The following is a 14498-nucleotide window of genomic DNA, read 5'->3' as shown; positions in this document are numbered from 1 at the left end:
TCGAAAGATTCGATCAATCGTTTATATAAAGTTAATTCTGACTTTAAGCTTCTTTATCCCCATGCCCTGCAGCCTGCCAGGGCGGACTTGCCCGGGGGTAGGGCAGTGAGAAGTAAGCTTCTCGTTGAAGTAGCTAACTTTGTAGTTATCTTATCCCACGTGTCTTGGCAGACAAAGCGAAGCTTCGAACTTCTCCGTATTATTTTTTACCTCACGCGCCCGGTAGGGCGGACTTGCCCTGGCTGACCGGCGGAGCCTAAAACCGAGGTTTATGAATTGTGTTTATCGCGCCAGACCGAGCAAGGGCTCGAGAACGCGTTTTTTGGCCGGATTTTTTTTCCTTATTTTGATTCTTTTTCCATAACCTATATATATCAAGTCATTGAAGCCTTTCATTATTCACAAAATACACCTACAAACAAAAGCCAAAAACCCTAAAACTCCACAAAGAGATCTGAGCAGTTCTTGGTATAATTCCAATCCTTCATTCGGGGTACGGATTTGAAGGATCATTGTTTTACCTTTGGGAGCGTTCGTCATTGAGAACCTCGTATCGATGGTGGCAAAATACGCTTCTAGGACAGCCGTAAAATGCGTCACAACGTATTGAGATCTACATTCAAAGTAATATATTTCCTTGTTCTTGTTATTATTTATTTGATTGCACCAGTATATTTCCAACATAGAACACACCCTTACTTATAGTCAGTCAATATTTCTGCTTTTAGATCAAATAATGGGGTAGTTATATGAAGAATACAGTTTGACGTCAAAAATGCCTGAAAAAAATTCAGTAGAATCTCAATTCTCCTTGTTTAATTTACTGCACCCAACATACTCAATTTATATTTAGAGTGGTTGGGTCAATTTGCCAAAAAAAAAATTTTAAATGAAATAAAAACAAATAAAATAGCAAGCAAGATAATCAGATTTCTGTATCAACAAATACTCAATGCTGCACTGGAAATAAAATACTCTCTAACAAACTATGCCCAGTGATGCCTCAACTTTTAAGACCATAATTATATACAAAAAATATTAGCTAACGACACAAAAGGATGACCACAAAACCTCCAAAAAGAATGATTTTACATATATTATAAGATATATTATCTCACAAAAAAATTATATAGAATCATACACCAGATATGTGATGAAACATTAAGATACTCTAAAGTTTGCAACCAATATAAATAAATAGAGTAGCGAAACAGAACTGATTAAGTAGTCAAGTGTCCTGCTGGATGTCTGTTCCAAGATAGATACGAGGGATCTCCGATTGTCCTGCATTATTCACAAAATCCAAGCATTAAACAGTTTGTATAAGAAGAAAACGTGGAAAACATAATACTAAAGTTCCAAATGACAATTTCATATTGCTGTGGTATCATATCTTAGCAGACAAACTGATGAATTTTGTATAGCATGAAAAGACATAATTTCGTCGTGCCAAAATAATTACCACCCTTTCCCATAGGATTACTATCGAGAAAACCCTGCATTAGATGATAGCGTAAAGGAAGCCAAGATTGAAAAGTGAAATAGGATAGAACATGGAAGTATTATTGGTATCACCCGGACAAAAAAAAAGGAGAGAATTCAGGATAGAATAGAATTAATAATCAAATTTATCACTGACCTTGGCTTGAGGATATAAACCAGTATAAATCCTACTGCAAATGATAAGGACAGACCACCAACAGTGAGATATCCTACACCAAGGAAGTCGTTCTTCCCGCCAATCCAGCTTGTAGTAGAAAGGACCAAACTCTTTTTGCCTCCAAAACTATATGTATTGTAATTATTCTGTACAGTGATAGATAACTCCTGATTAGCATACAGATCCTGCTCTATTTTCCCATATAGTTTCCTAAATGTTGGAAGTGCTGCGGTTCGCATCCATACAATAAGATTTTCTTGTTCATTAAGCTGCAAGATAGGAAGAAAAATCATATTAATAAGACTTACATTTTATGTTTAGCATGAAACATAAAGGGGAACGAGCATTATGACTGGATCACCGTGTTATTGATGGAGGACTAAGAGCACACTGCATAGATTAAAAAATATTAATAAGAAGTTAAAAAGGGTAGTATGAGAATCAACATTACAGGCATGCTGGCATTGAGTTGGCCACCCCCTATAAGGCCTCCGCTTTGAAAATTTTTGGGATAGACATCAGATCCAAACTTGTGCTTACGATCACTATCCCACGCTATATTTTTCTTGTTTACATCAACCGACTTTGAATCATAAGAAAACTGGAACGTATCATTGAACAAACTCCAAGCAATAAGACCACAGGGAACAATAACAGCTTTGTCTGGGCCGGCCAAGGTTGCTTCTGGATCACATCCACTCGTTGACTGTTCATGAGCCTTGCTTCTCAATTGTTTGTCATTTCTGCTTTTTACATATCTGAAACAAAGGCTCTATGATATAGCTGATATGAACTTTAGTCAGAATTTTCATGGATCTCAACAAAAAACACTAGCAAATATGTGATGTATATTTCAATGTTGAGCTATAATTTAGCAATTTGACATTGCTACTTGTAAGATTTAGTGGAATTATTAGTAACATTAAAACAAATCGAATCATGGTAAATGGCATCTAATAAGAAACCTCGAATGATTCCAATTGTTGATAACATTGTAAAGCTCAGACATGAAACGTCATCTTGCTAAATTAAGGAATGGTTCCGTATCAAAGTTTAAATGATAAACAAAAATGATGTTTCTGCTGCTAAGATCAAAGGACTAACCAATATACTCTTTCCTCTATTTCGTATCAAACTTACCGACGATGGTTTTGATAGAAGTTCTCAAGCTGATAATAAACATAAATAGGACTTTTCATTTGCTTTGGAACCTGAAAAATGTCCAAATGCGGTTCAGAGAAAGTTGTTAATGATAGACATAAACAAGACTGTTCATGTTGTTACACACCAATGAAAACCAATTAAGCCATTGGCTATGCTATTCAATTCTTCAAAACCATATAATTTTATAATACTTTAGCATATCAATTTGAATGATTCCATGGAGTCATGATTGAACTACAATCTTTGGTAAGATACAAATTAAGTGTCCTAAATGAACATTTTCACTCTATGTTTCAGTGTACCACTCTTGTAAAGTCAATAAACTTTTCACAATCTTGGTCAAAAGTTAATTCGAACACTCCAGAATGAAGGGATTTATAAGGCTTATTGATCAACATTTACGAATTGTTTGCATCAAGAGCAATCATTTTGCAATCTAACTGTAAAATGATGATTTATTCTGCATCTAAAAACCAATAGTAAAAACAGAAAGTGGAGATCAAGGGCACAGACATCACAAAGCACCAGTTTAAGTATAACATATAAATCAAGAGATTTGACTTACAGTCAATCTTAAAATACAGGTTTTGTTAGTGGTAACACTCTGAATATAGCCAACTTTATCATTTCTATAATCAGTAGGAATACAATCTGCATCATATTGCTGCTCAATCTCCACAACCTGTTAAACCAAAAGGAGCCCAATGTCATTTATCATGTTGATTAATAAGCTTAAGCATTTAATTAATTATATGGTTTAAACATACGTGTTCTGACGCAGACAAAGAAACAAGCCCAATAGGAATAAAGATAATTCCAACAGCAACAAATATTGCTATAACCTGAAAGAAACGTTAACAGAAAATTCAAAGAAATATAGTAAATTAAAAAACATAAATTTAGAAAGTGATAGCCATTGCATTATTAAAACTAGTTCTGCAGCTAAACAGCTAGATGAGTCTTTGACAGCATTATCAATGCATAGGAGTTTCAGTTCAAGTTTTCATTCAAATTAAATGAGCAAGCTTACTTAGGACATATCATAGGTAAAGCTTCGAATTTGGTTACACAGAGCACACGTAAAGCTTAGAAATTCACTATCTAGGATAGTATTGCTAACATTTTGAAAATATCAGGAGCCAAACCACAAATTTTAGTTGAAGAAACAATACAAGGATAAATAGATTAACCACATATAAGAGTGATCAACATTTGATATATGATTATTAAAAAAAAAAAAAAAAAAAAAAAAAAAAAAAAAAAAAAAAAAAGGAAACTATTCTAACTTGTGAAAGTATTAGTCATATTGATCTTCTTTCTTTCTATGTTCATTCATTATACAATGACTGGTTCACAATTATGAATTAGGAGCTGCAACCTATGAGCTTTAAACATAATATTTAGACTATCATGCTCTCAATGCTCTTTAAATCCAATCATTTTCAGCTTGGTGCTTTATGCTTGATTCTTTTATCATCTAACATATACGCTTCAGTAATAAAAGAATGCATTTTACAGATTGAACCGAGCAATGCACACTTTTCTAATGAATACAAAAGTACACAGTCCAATACTAGTTACTTGTTCTAGAATTTTGTATAATGAATTGAGTGATACCTGAAGATTAAATCCATGATAATATTTTGATGCATTTGATGGTATATGTAATTAAGTATCATTTTATCTTAAGGCAAACAGATCACCACAAAATCAATTTTGATGATTAGCATTAATTAACTAGGTCATACTAAATATCTTCAATAGACACACTAAACAACAGCATATACCAGTCTCAATAATGGACTTGCAAAAAGTTGATGGTACGTTGGCACTAAACACGAAAATTAAAGGCACAGGATACTCTTTTAAGACTCACTAAACCTTAAAATACTGATGTTACACAGATTATATCGCTATGCATGGGTATAGGACTATGGGTGTGGGTGTATAGGTGAGGAAATCAACAGAAGAAGCCTAACTCAGTGACTATTTACCCATGGTGGTGTTAGAATAGGTTTGCATGCTGGAAGCTCTTGTTGCGTGAACCTAGAATCTGCAATAAACTGAACACATTAGGCTCCATCACAGACCAATGCTCACCTTAAACCATATTATTGACCTAGAAATACAGCCATAAACTTCACACACCAAGCATTATAAAATAGGAATGTATGCACACAAGAATGTGTATAGAATTATAGATAATAAAACTTTCCAATTTTGAAAACAATCCAACAATTGATGTATATGCTTCTTTCCCTGTGGGAAAAATTGTCAAAATGTAAGGTAGATCATTCATGAAAAATCTCTAAGGCAGTCCAGATTGTCACCATAATAATCGAAAACTGTAAATCAAGAGGCGATCTTAGTAATTAGGTCAACAAAATTACTCAATCGGCATGGCATTTTCATAATAAATAAAATCAACAAGGGTTAACTGAGCATTTTTGTTGACTTAATTAGATAATTGCCATTTGATTTGCATTTCAAGTATAACAAGGTGACAAAGCTCGCATTTTCTCCAATGATCAGCACCATTGGGTTAAGGCTCCGTAAATTCTCCATTTACAATCAATTGAAAGAGCTGATTGTTTAAAGTTTCATTAATATGAGCAAGAGATTATAAACATCCAATCCTTCCTTTGAACAAAACTTTTAATACATTAATAAGGTAACATTCAGTTATGATATTCTCTCTTCAGAAGAACTTTCTTTGCTATCCTCTTCCATGATCATGAAGAAAGATGCCGTTCATATTGATAGTTTGTAACATCTCATATTTGCCTCCCACTAACGATCCATTGGGTGGGTGGTACTAAATGGTAGTAATAGGAATAAATATTAAGTGTAATTTTGCGAAATATCTTTGGAAATACAACTCCACTCCCAAACCATTACTTTTTTCGTAAGTTTCCATTACTACTCCATACATTCCCCAAGGGGGTGTTTGTTTAGAGGGATAAAAGAGGGGCAATAGGATAAAAGAGGAGGGATTAAACAAGTCTTTTGTTTGTTTAGAGGGATGGGAATTATGAAGGGGGATAGGATGTGGATAAAAAAGGGAGTTATCCCTCCAAATTAGTAACTAAGGGAGGTGGTATAAGGGATGGGCCGATGGGGACTAAATTTAATGGGTAAAAGACATTATTACCCTTAATGAAAGAGAAAAAAGGGTGAAGAAAGGATAGTAAGGGTATTTTTGTATTTTTATTAGTTATTCCAATCTAATCCCACCTCATACCAAACAATGGAATACAATATTTTTATCCTTATCTCATCTATTAATTTCACCTTTTTATCCCACCTTCTTATCCCACTTAATCTCATCCCTCCTACCAAACGCCCCACAAAAGTGGTAATGAAAATGAGATACTTTTAGCCTTTTAGGTAAAGTAGCATTACCGTGGGAATGACCTAAGAATTTCTTTACAAATTTATGTACAAATTAGTTGTCACTACGACCATTTATTACCCCTTACTAAGCAGACCGTAAATGTGCATAGGTTTCCATATCCCCATCATTGTTGGTGTCTTCAATCCAATGCTTAGGCTGTAAGCAGTGTTATCAAGATGATAGCAGAGTTAGATCCTAAAAACTAACAAATTTACACAAGAAATTATACCCCACTAACAAGTTTTTTTTTTTTTAACGTGGATGTCACCTAGCTTAATTTTCTACCGTCTTTGCAACAATCAATAATAACAAAATTATGTAAATGAAAAAATTCCAACCCACATTTTTATAATCTGAACTCTTAATATCTGGATACAAATTGCAATAATTTATCTTCAATTATAGTAATCAACTTATAACTACACCCAAAAAAATTAAAAATTATATCTCAAGCAAATCTTTGTAAATAGAAACAAGGGTATACAACAAAACATCACAATATTTAATTTATTTTGAAAATAATTAAATAAAATAAAAATAAAAACAGAGAAGAATTGAAGAAGCTTACATTTAGGCCGTTTGGAGTTCTTTTTATGGGAAGACTCGGAACCCCCTTCCTTGCGACCTGCCCCAGAAGAACTCATTTCCCACCAATATCTGTAATTAAATTAACAATTATTATACCAAAATAATAAAATGAAAATGGGATAAAAACAAAATTGATGATTAAATTCAAACCTTATTAAAATGTTGATTGTTTGGAGAAGAGGGGTTATTAAAAATTGGGGAAAAAGGGGATCTCAATTGGGTAGAATTAGAGTTTTGACAGCATTTTCCATATTTGGAAGAAGTGGCAGATTGTTAGGTGTCGCAAGCGCCATGAATAAACTCAAAAGGCAGAAGGTGGTTACACTCATGACAACTAACTATCCCTCTTTTCTCTCCACAATTTTTCTAAACTTAATCCACTTGTGGCTTATTTCGTTTTGTTATAAGAGTTACTCGATTAGTGTTATAACGATTTTTTAGTTAATATTATGGGGTTACTCAGTGTTATAAAGGTTACTTTGCTATGTTACAAACGAGTACATGGTGTGGTCAACCGCAAACAAAACGTAATGTTACGAAATATGCTAAATTTGAGAATTAGAGGAGAAATAGTATGAATAGTAAGTTAAAACCTTGGAAGATAAAATGTATAGACAACTTACACATTGTAATTTTTAAAAAATTTGCTTGTATAATGGAAGGTGTGCATAGGTGTTTATTGCTTGGTCATGGGCAATGCCAATATCTCATCTTTTCACAAACTTAGTACGAAATATTATAAAATTGAAATGATAATATGACAAATAGCATATCTCAATTAGATTCTTTAGGCAAATAGAGGCCTTTAATGGGTTGATAAGAATTGGATGGTCCTGAGACAGACTGATAGGACGTAGATAAAGCTAATTTGTTGTGTGAGGAGCGCGCAATGAAAGTAGGTAGAGGATATCTTGGAGTTTAAGTTCTGATAGTTCAATTTAGCGATCGGATTGTATGTCTAACTTATATTAGCGAAATTTAAAGAGTTATGTTCTTGGATTATTTTTTTGATTCGTTCATCTACTTTTGCTTCCATTATATGAGATCCATCCAATTCTTTTTCAATGCTTACCAAGTAGATGTGGTTGTGTTGGTTGTGGTGGTTACCCCATAAGGTCAAGTGCAACCTATGAGAGATATAGCACTCTAACTAACATCCAATAGTATAGTAGCTCCACCAATGATGAAGGTGTCACTTGGACTGTGTACCCGAGCTGTTGGAGAAGCCCAATACTTTGGCCTCTTATACTCACTAACCTTGGTTGAGCCCAATAGGTCTATGGTAGACCTTGGTCCATCTAAAATAGGTGGACCACTAGCCCAAATACCACAATCCATCATCACAAACACATTACAAATAAAGCGGCCCAACCTCTCCTTTCTTTCTTTCCACTCCAACAACACTCTGACATAATAAATTCTGAACTAATAGCCATCAACACAAACACTACGAAAAATTCTCGTTTCTCTCTCCTCTGAAAATTCAAGGATAGCCATGGATGAAAAGCAAGAAAACAATGCAGAAAGGTAAATAAAATTTTTGAACTTATACTTTCTTTAAATTTCTTTGAATTTGCAATTACTCGTTCCTAGTTGTTATAATTTGTTAAAATTTCATTCTTAGTTTTTGTAAATTGGGTATAATATTTGAACAATTTTCACATTTTTTAGGGACCCAAATTCTTCTGATAGTGATGAAGATCAATTGTAAGTAAATTAAAACCCTATATAATTGTTGAATTTTGAAATTAAATGATGAAGTGAAACCCTGATTTATTTGAATAAGACAATTTCTCAAATCCGAAACAAAAGGAAGAAGAAATTGGATATAACAAGTCCAATTGTTGATCCAAAGATTTTAAAAGAGATAGACAAGCAACATTCAGAATATGGAGAAACCGGGTAAATCATAGGCTCAAATATTTCGTGTTTTTAGTTCATATAATTCGTAATTGTTGTTCAAATGATTTGTGGTTTTAGTACATATAATCTGTGATTATCGTTCAAATATTTTGTGGTTTTAGTTCATATATTTCGTGATTACTGTTCAAAAATTGATATTGTTATTTTTTAAACTAAGAAGCATTTATTTTATTAGTTCAAATGTTTTGTGTTTTTAGTTCATATAATTCGTGATTACTGTTCAAATATATTGTGGTTCTAGTTCATATAATTTGTGATCAATGTTCAAATATTTTGTGGTTTTAGTTCATATAATTTGTTATTATTGTTCAAATGTTTTATGGTTTTATTTCATATAATTTGTGATTCCTGTTCAAATTTTGATATTGTTATTTTTTAATCCAAGAAGCATTAGTTTTATTACAGCAACCAATCTGAACTTCAACCCAAATCCACCACCCAACACTAATCTAAGAAGCTGAGAATCAAGCTCAAAAGGAGGCTGAGAATCAAGCTAAAAAGGAAAGTCAAAAGGAGACTGAAAATCAAGCTAAAAAGGAAGCTCAAAAGAAGGCTAAGAAAGAGTCTCAAAAGAAGAAAGTTCAGAAAAGGCAAGAAAATGTTAAGAAGAAGAGAGAGGAAGTTAAGAAGAGTGAAATTAAGGAGGAAAAAAAAAGAAAAAGAAGAGATCATGTTGATGATTTATTTGATCTAGACATTGTTGTGGATCTAAATTATGATCGAAAAAAAAGTAAAAAAAATCAGATTAAATAGGGAAGAGTGATCTTATAAAGAAGGGGGAAAAAAAATTAAGATGGTTGGATTTGAAGAATAAGGTAAATCTGTGTTTAATTAAGAGAAGAGTGTGTTTAATGCTTGGTCCACATAGGATAGGTGGACCAGGGTCTATGTAAGAATTGAGCAAATGGACCTTTGGACCCATGTTGGACTTTACCAATGGGCCTGAACTTGATGGGCTCAAATGGGGAAGTCATTTACCTTGAATATATAGTAAATTGATTACTTTCTTCTCACCACCTCAAATTGTTAGTTTATAAAAAGTGAGGAATAGCTCAATTGGTTAAAGCTTCTCTCTCGATTTTATCACTTACCCTTGTGACTATTGAAACATCAAAATAAAAATGTTAGCGCATAGCTTAGTCCAAACGCACATTATGTTGAGTTTGTTGTCTTACTTTTGTTTGGATAGGCCAATACAACTGACCAAATAACAAATTAACTTACATTAATGGTTAGCAAAATTGGGGCATAGAAACAATGAAATGAATTTCCTCTTCACTTTTTTTTTTTTTCAATTCTTATATCATCTTGTCAAAATGGGAAATGTTTCTCATCTTTGTTACAATTGTTGAGAAACACTCTTCGCATCACGAACAACCTACAAATCTGTTGTCGGCGCCCTTTTAATCCTAACACAAGATTAAGTACAAGCTTGACGATGGTTTCCAACAAAAATATGTCAAGTTTACTGGTACCGGTTCTAAAGAATTTTCATAGCATTTATGAATATAGGTATTTTCAGTGTATATACATATCTCAAGCTTTACAATGTAATCCACTACTCTGATCATTACTTGTTTGCTTGAACTCTACGCCTTTGCAAGGTTGGTAGTTGATCGAGGTGGCACAATGGACTTGGCATAAGCTATTGGTAAAGATAGAAGCTTCTTGGCTTTGCCAACATAAGCCCTCTTTGTGAAGTTGTTGTAATCGTTAGCTTCGATCTCATCCAGTATTTGACGATACAGAAGCAATGATGCCCAAACCTGAAATTATTTAAGATCAGCTACTTGTCCTGTTTTTCCCCTTCCTAATCACGGTGCATGTTTATAAAAGTGATGTGTATAATCAAGCATTTTGGGGGTAACTACTCAAAATAATTTGGAGTGGAATCTCTTTTGTATGCAACAGAACCAAAAATAATATCACAATAACACTCCGTACTATATTGAAAAAGCCCGCCAAAACTAGGAGTTATTCCTGAATACTCATAGATCATTAGGTGGATTTATATAGGAAACTGGTGTACCTTGAGATTATTCAGGCCAATTAAAATATTATTTTTAAAACATACGAGGCTCTTGAAAGCTTACCGGCCATCTGCTAGCTGAACTAAGTTCTGAAACTCCATTCTCCGCTTCATCAAAGAACATCCTGGCTCGCTTGATCTGTTTCTTCATGAAAGTCCTCCATTTTTCTGTAACCTTTCCTGCAAATATATCTTCATCTGAAAGACCAGCCTGCGCCAATTCATCTTGTGGCAAATAAACCCGTCCTCTCCTTGCACTAAACCAAGGAAAATCAAAGTAAGGTGCTGTAGTTGCATGAAAGTTGATTTTATAAATCAAATACTGATAATAGATAAGAAGGCATCTCAAGAAATATTTTCAATAGAGCTTAAAGATATACGAAGTAATTATCATGGAAGATATTATCAAAGCTCTATGATTCCTAGTTACTACTTTATGTATTCAATATTTCTAAGCAGTATTCTTGACACTTTTGACATGTTTATGTACACTTGACACTTCATATGGGACCAAAAACATGGAAATTCTTTATCAAATAGCTGAGTTTGATGCTTTGATAAAAACCAGACACCATACCCAAGCCCAAGTAACATAATATTTTAAACTAGTCAATTACATGATTACATCATTGAAAAGGGTACAAGTACATTCGATCAACAGCCATTTTAAAATTGTTCAACAGTGACATTCGGCACATGCCTATTTCCGAAAGACACGTACTATATGCAGCAATCAAATCAACATTAGACATCAAATTTTATCATTGAAAAGTTACCAAGAAGATGACAGGAAGTATAACTTAAATTTGAGTTGCACTTACTCTTCTCCAACATCTCGAAGAATATTAGTGAGCTGATTTGCAATCCCTAAAGCTAATGCAGCGTTGTAGACACTTTCGGTTGACGCCTTTGATTCAGGTGCTATACCCATGACAGGAACACTCATCAATCCAACAGTTCCAGCAACATAATAGCAATACAAGTATAACTCGTCAAAGTTCTTGTATCTAGACTTCCTAAGATCCATCCTCATTCCTTCAATCATGTCTTTAAATGGCTGCCAAACAAATACACACAGTCAGGATAACTGAATAATACACGGAGTACAATATATTATGAGACTCAAAAACAAGTCTCCTGATTGAGTCTTTTCCCAAAACAAATATCAGAATTAGTATTTTTGTGAATCGCAATTCTTAAATGTAAACAACTGAACAGGCTTCTACTATTGAATGTCATGAGCTGATAAAACCACAGCTCAATTCTACCTTTCCCCAATCTTTCAGACATATTACAAGTACATAGAAGTAACGCGCTCAAGCATTTTTATTCAAATCATGAAAATAATAACTCATAAACTGCATGTATAATAAATTAACGGCAAACCTGGATATCAATAGGAAATTTGGTGACAGTGTCAGATAAGGCAGCATCAAGCATATCAAAGGGACGACCTCTGAAAAGGTCTTCCAACCTTGTCTCCCACCTATCCAAAGCAGTAGGTGTTATGTGTGAAGCATTTGGCCCATCAACAAGCTCATCGGTCCTCCTACACCATACTGCACAAACAAGTATAATAGTAAGTATATAAGATTGCCTGATATCTCATTTCTTATATTTTCCTTCTTCTGGAGGGAAACAATCACATGGCTTCCATTTGTCAAAACCCCAAGTTAAAGAAACATTTTCTGCATCAAATGAATCTTCACCATCTTTGTTAAATAAACAACACAGCAATTTTAATAATTAAAATTTCATGGTTTCATCCAATTCAACTACAGTCAACCTTCCTGGCTATCATGTGCTTCAGCACAAAACAGACAAAAGATTCGACATATTATATTGTTTCCACGTAATTAAAGCGATTAGTTAGCATAAACAGACATATAGAGTTTGAAATCAGGTCAATTAGACAATTACAGACAGGGTTTTAAAATTAGTAGTTGAACTTATCAAAACAACCACTTGCTTACCATATATTGCCCAGATAGCCTTTCGCCTCGCAGGGGTCATAAGCTGAGTTCCTGTTAAAATAACAACAGTGCTAACAAAGTCAGAATCATACCCAAAAACAATCATACATAACTAATTGTGTCTTTTTCCTTTAAACACCTCTAAGCAATCTTAGTCCTACAAAGGAGGAGCAAAAACCTACCCAAGTAAAACGTCTTGGCATACTCGGCACAAACTTCACCACACCGATCATAAGCCTCATTAAGCAAGGATAAAGTCCCAGGGACAACAATATCAGGCTTCACATCAACATCAAGATCATCACGCGACCTCAACTCCCTATTTACCAACGCCGCCTGCTTCAACACCACATCATACACCCTTTGTTCAGATGACAAAACCGCCATTTCTCCGGTTGGATTCGCTACCATGCTCGAAAGCACCGGGAATCCACTCCTCTTTTGATGTTTTGCAACATTATATGTCCAAGAATTCCAACTCTCTTGCTTTTTACACATCTTCTTTGATTTCCCATTCGAAATCGAACGACTAACTAGTGATTCTGCTACTCCAAACCCACTGTACACCTCTGTGGTTGGAGACACTACCCATAGTAAAGTAAGAGGCATTGTGTTGTTCTTCTTATCAAATCAAAACCAATAACAACTTAGTATATTCTCCTCCTTTTTACATGCACAATCTTATCAATACTATGAATTTATCAATCTTCAAAAGGCAAACCCTTTTCAACTTTCTGCAAATAAAAATGTAAAAGTAGGCAAAAACACACCATTAAAATCATACTTAACACATTTTTAATTACAACAGAAAACCCACTTCACTAGTAACATATCATAGGATACCCATCACTACAAAATCTTAAACAAAATAAGATTAACATAAAATATTTATACTTTATGAAAGACAAGTATGAATCATAAGATAAGATTTCATAAATAAATTAACATGCATGGACCATATTGCTTAATAAGGTAAACGGGTTGAATAATTTTGATTAATTTATTGCTAATGCAATTTTTTAATACAAAGATTACCAAGATAATTTCCATCTTAGGTATGCTTGACCCACTGCACAAATTTTCATTATTCCAAAAAAGCTAAAAACACACATGACACAGCCAAAACACTCAACTCCCAAAACCCAACAAAATCAATTATAAATAATCAAAATAAATAAAATGCAGTAATTAAGAAGAATAAAAATGAGCTAAACCAACCTTAATATTTTCAATGGGGGATTAAAAAATATCGGCAAATTGTAGCAAATTCACCCACAAAAATTCCTGGGTATTTTTCGCTTTTTCTTCAAGAATTCAACCCACTAAACAAAAACAATCCCACTTACTTTGATTTTGAAATTGTTGATGAAATCAAATTTCTGGGAAAAATAGGAAATTGGGATATATATAATGAACAATGTGAAGATTTATTTGATGGGTTTTTTGTTATACAAGTAAGGAAAATAGAGAAGGGAGTTTATGATGTGCTCCACCTCTCTTCTCTCTCCACCACAGCTTGATGATGCCAGTTGAAGTAGCATCTTTATTTATTTATTTTGTTTTTTTTTTGGGCTTTTTTTTTTTTTTTTTTTCATTTTTGTTTTTTTTTTTTTTCATTTTTTTTGTCAGTTCCTACTATTGTAAAATTTTGCAATTATACGGTCCAAATTGGTTAAACCGGGTCAGAAAATTCAGATTGAGACTTGGATGATGTGAGAACAAGTAGCACTAGTGCTTAACAAACAAATGTTGGGTGCATAGCTTAAA

At 33.6% G+C, this 14498-nt stretch overlaps 2 protein-coding genes across 3 annotated transcripts; both read right to left on the bottom strand.

The window, feature by feature from the left end:
* Nucleotides 1–1076: 1076 nt before the first annotated feature.
* Nucleotides 1077–7559, bottom strand: LOC145628987 (ALA-interacting subunit 5-like). 2 transcript variants are annotated; one of them, XM_081681444.1, is made up of 9 exons: nt 7430–7559; nt 6787–6875; nt 4819–4877; nt 3592–3666; nt 3390–3506; nt 2801–2871; nt 2112–2418; nt 1640–1929; nt 1077–1284 (listed from the first exon to the last, which is right to left on the bottom strand). In XM_081681444.1, the coding sequence occupies exons 1-9, from the start codon at nt 7474–7476 to the stop codon at nt 1221–1223; spliced, it is 1119 nt and encodes a 372-aa protein (XP_081537570.1). In that variant the 5' UTR covers nt 7477–7559; the 3' UTR covers nt 1077–1220. The 2 variants fall into 2 exon arrangements, with proteins under 2 accessions (XP_081537570.1, XP_081537571.1); XM_081681445.1 differs by lacking the exon at nt 7430–7559 and adding an exon at nt 6957–7299.
* A 2642-nt stretch (nt 7560–10201) lies between these two features.
* LOC145628986 (phytoene synthase 2, chloroplastic) lies at nt 10202–14261 on the bottom strand. Its single transcript, XM_081681442.1, has 7 exons — nt 13950–14261; nt 12914–13465; nt 12732–12782; nt 12145–12317; nt 11580–11815; nt 10823–11015; nt 10202–10495 (listed from the first exon to the last, which is right to left on the bottom strand). Exons 2-7 carry the CDS (start codon nt 13338–13340, stop codon nt 10319–10321), a joined length of 1257 nt encoding a protein of 418 aa, XP_081537568.1. The 5' UTR covers nt 13341–13465; nt 13950–14261; the 3' UTR covers nt 10202–10318.
* Between the last annotated feature and the right edge of the window lie 237 nt (nt 14262–14498).

The sequence above is a fragment of the Chenopodium album genome, chromosome 4, assembly GCF_948465745.1.
Source record: "Chenopodium album chromosome 4, dcCheAlbu1.1, whole genome shotgun sequence".
NCBI lineage: Eukaryota > Viridiplantae > Streptophyta > Magnoliopsida > Caryophyllales > Amaranthaceae > Chenopodium > Chenopodium album.
This window is presented reverse-complemented; position numbering and strand designations above follow the sequence as displayed.

Excerpts from the sequence above, each read along its gene's own strand:
- LOC145628987 (XM_081681444.1), bottom strand. The coding sequence starts at position 7,476 with ATGCACACCTTCCATTATACAAGCAAATTTTTTAAAAATTACAATGT. Across the intron at positions 3,667-4,818 it reads CTATTCTAACACCACCATGG|GTTATAGCAATATTTGTTGC; the intron begins GTAAATAGTCAC and ends CGTTTCTTTCAG. Across the intron at positions 3,507-3,591 it reads CTTTGTCTGCGTCAGAACAC|GTTGTGGAGATTGAGCAGCA; the intron begins GTATGTTTAAAC and ends TTGGTTTAACAG.
- LOC145628986 (XM_081681442.1), bottom strand. The coding sequence starts at position 13,340 with ATGCCTCTTACTTTACTATGGGTAGTGTCTCCAACCACAGAGGTGTAC. Across the intron at positions 11,016-11,579 it reads CTTCGAGATGTTGGAGAAGA|TGCAAGGAGAGGACGGGTTT; the intron begins GTAAGTGCAACT and ends TCCTTGGTTTAG. Across the intron at positions 10,496-10,822 it reads GTTCAGCTAGCAGATGGCCG|GTTTGGGCATCATTGCTTCT; the intron begins GTAAGCTTTCAA and ends AAATAATTTCAG.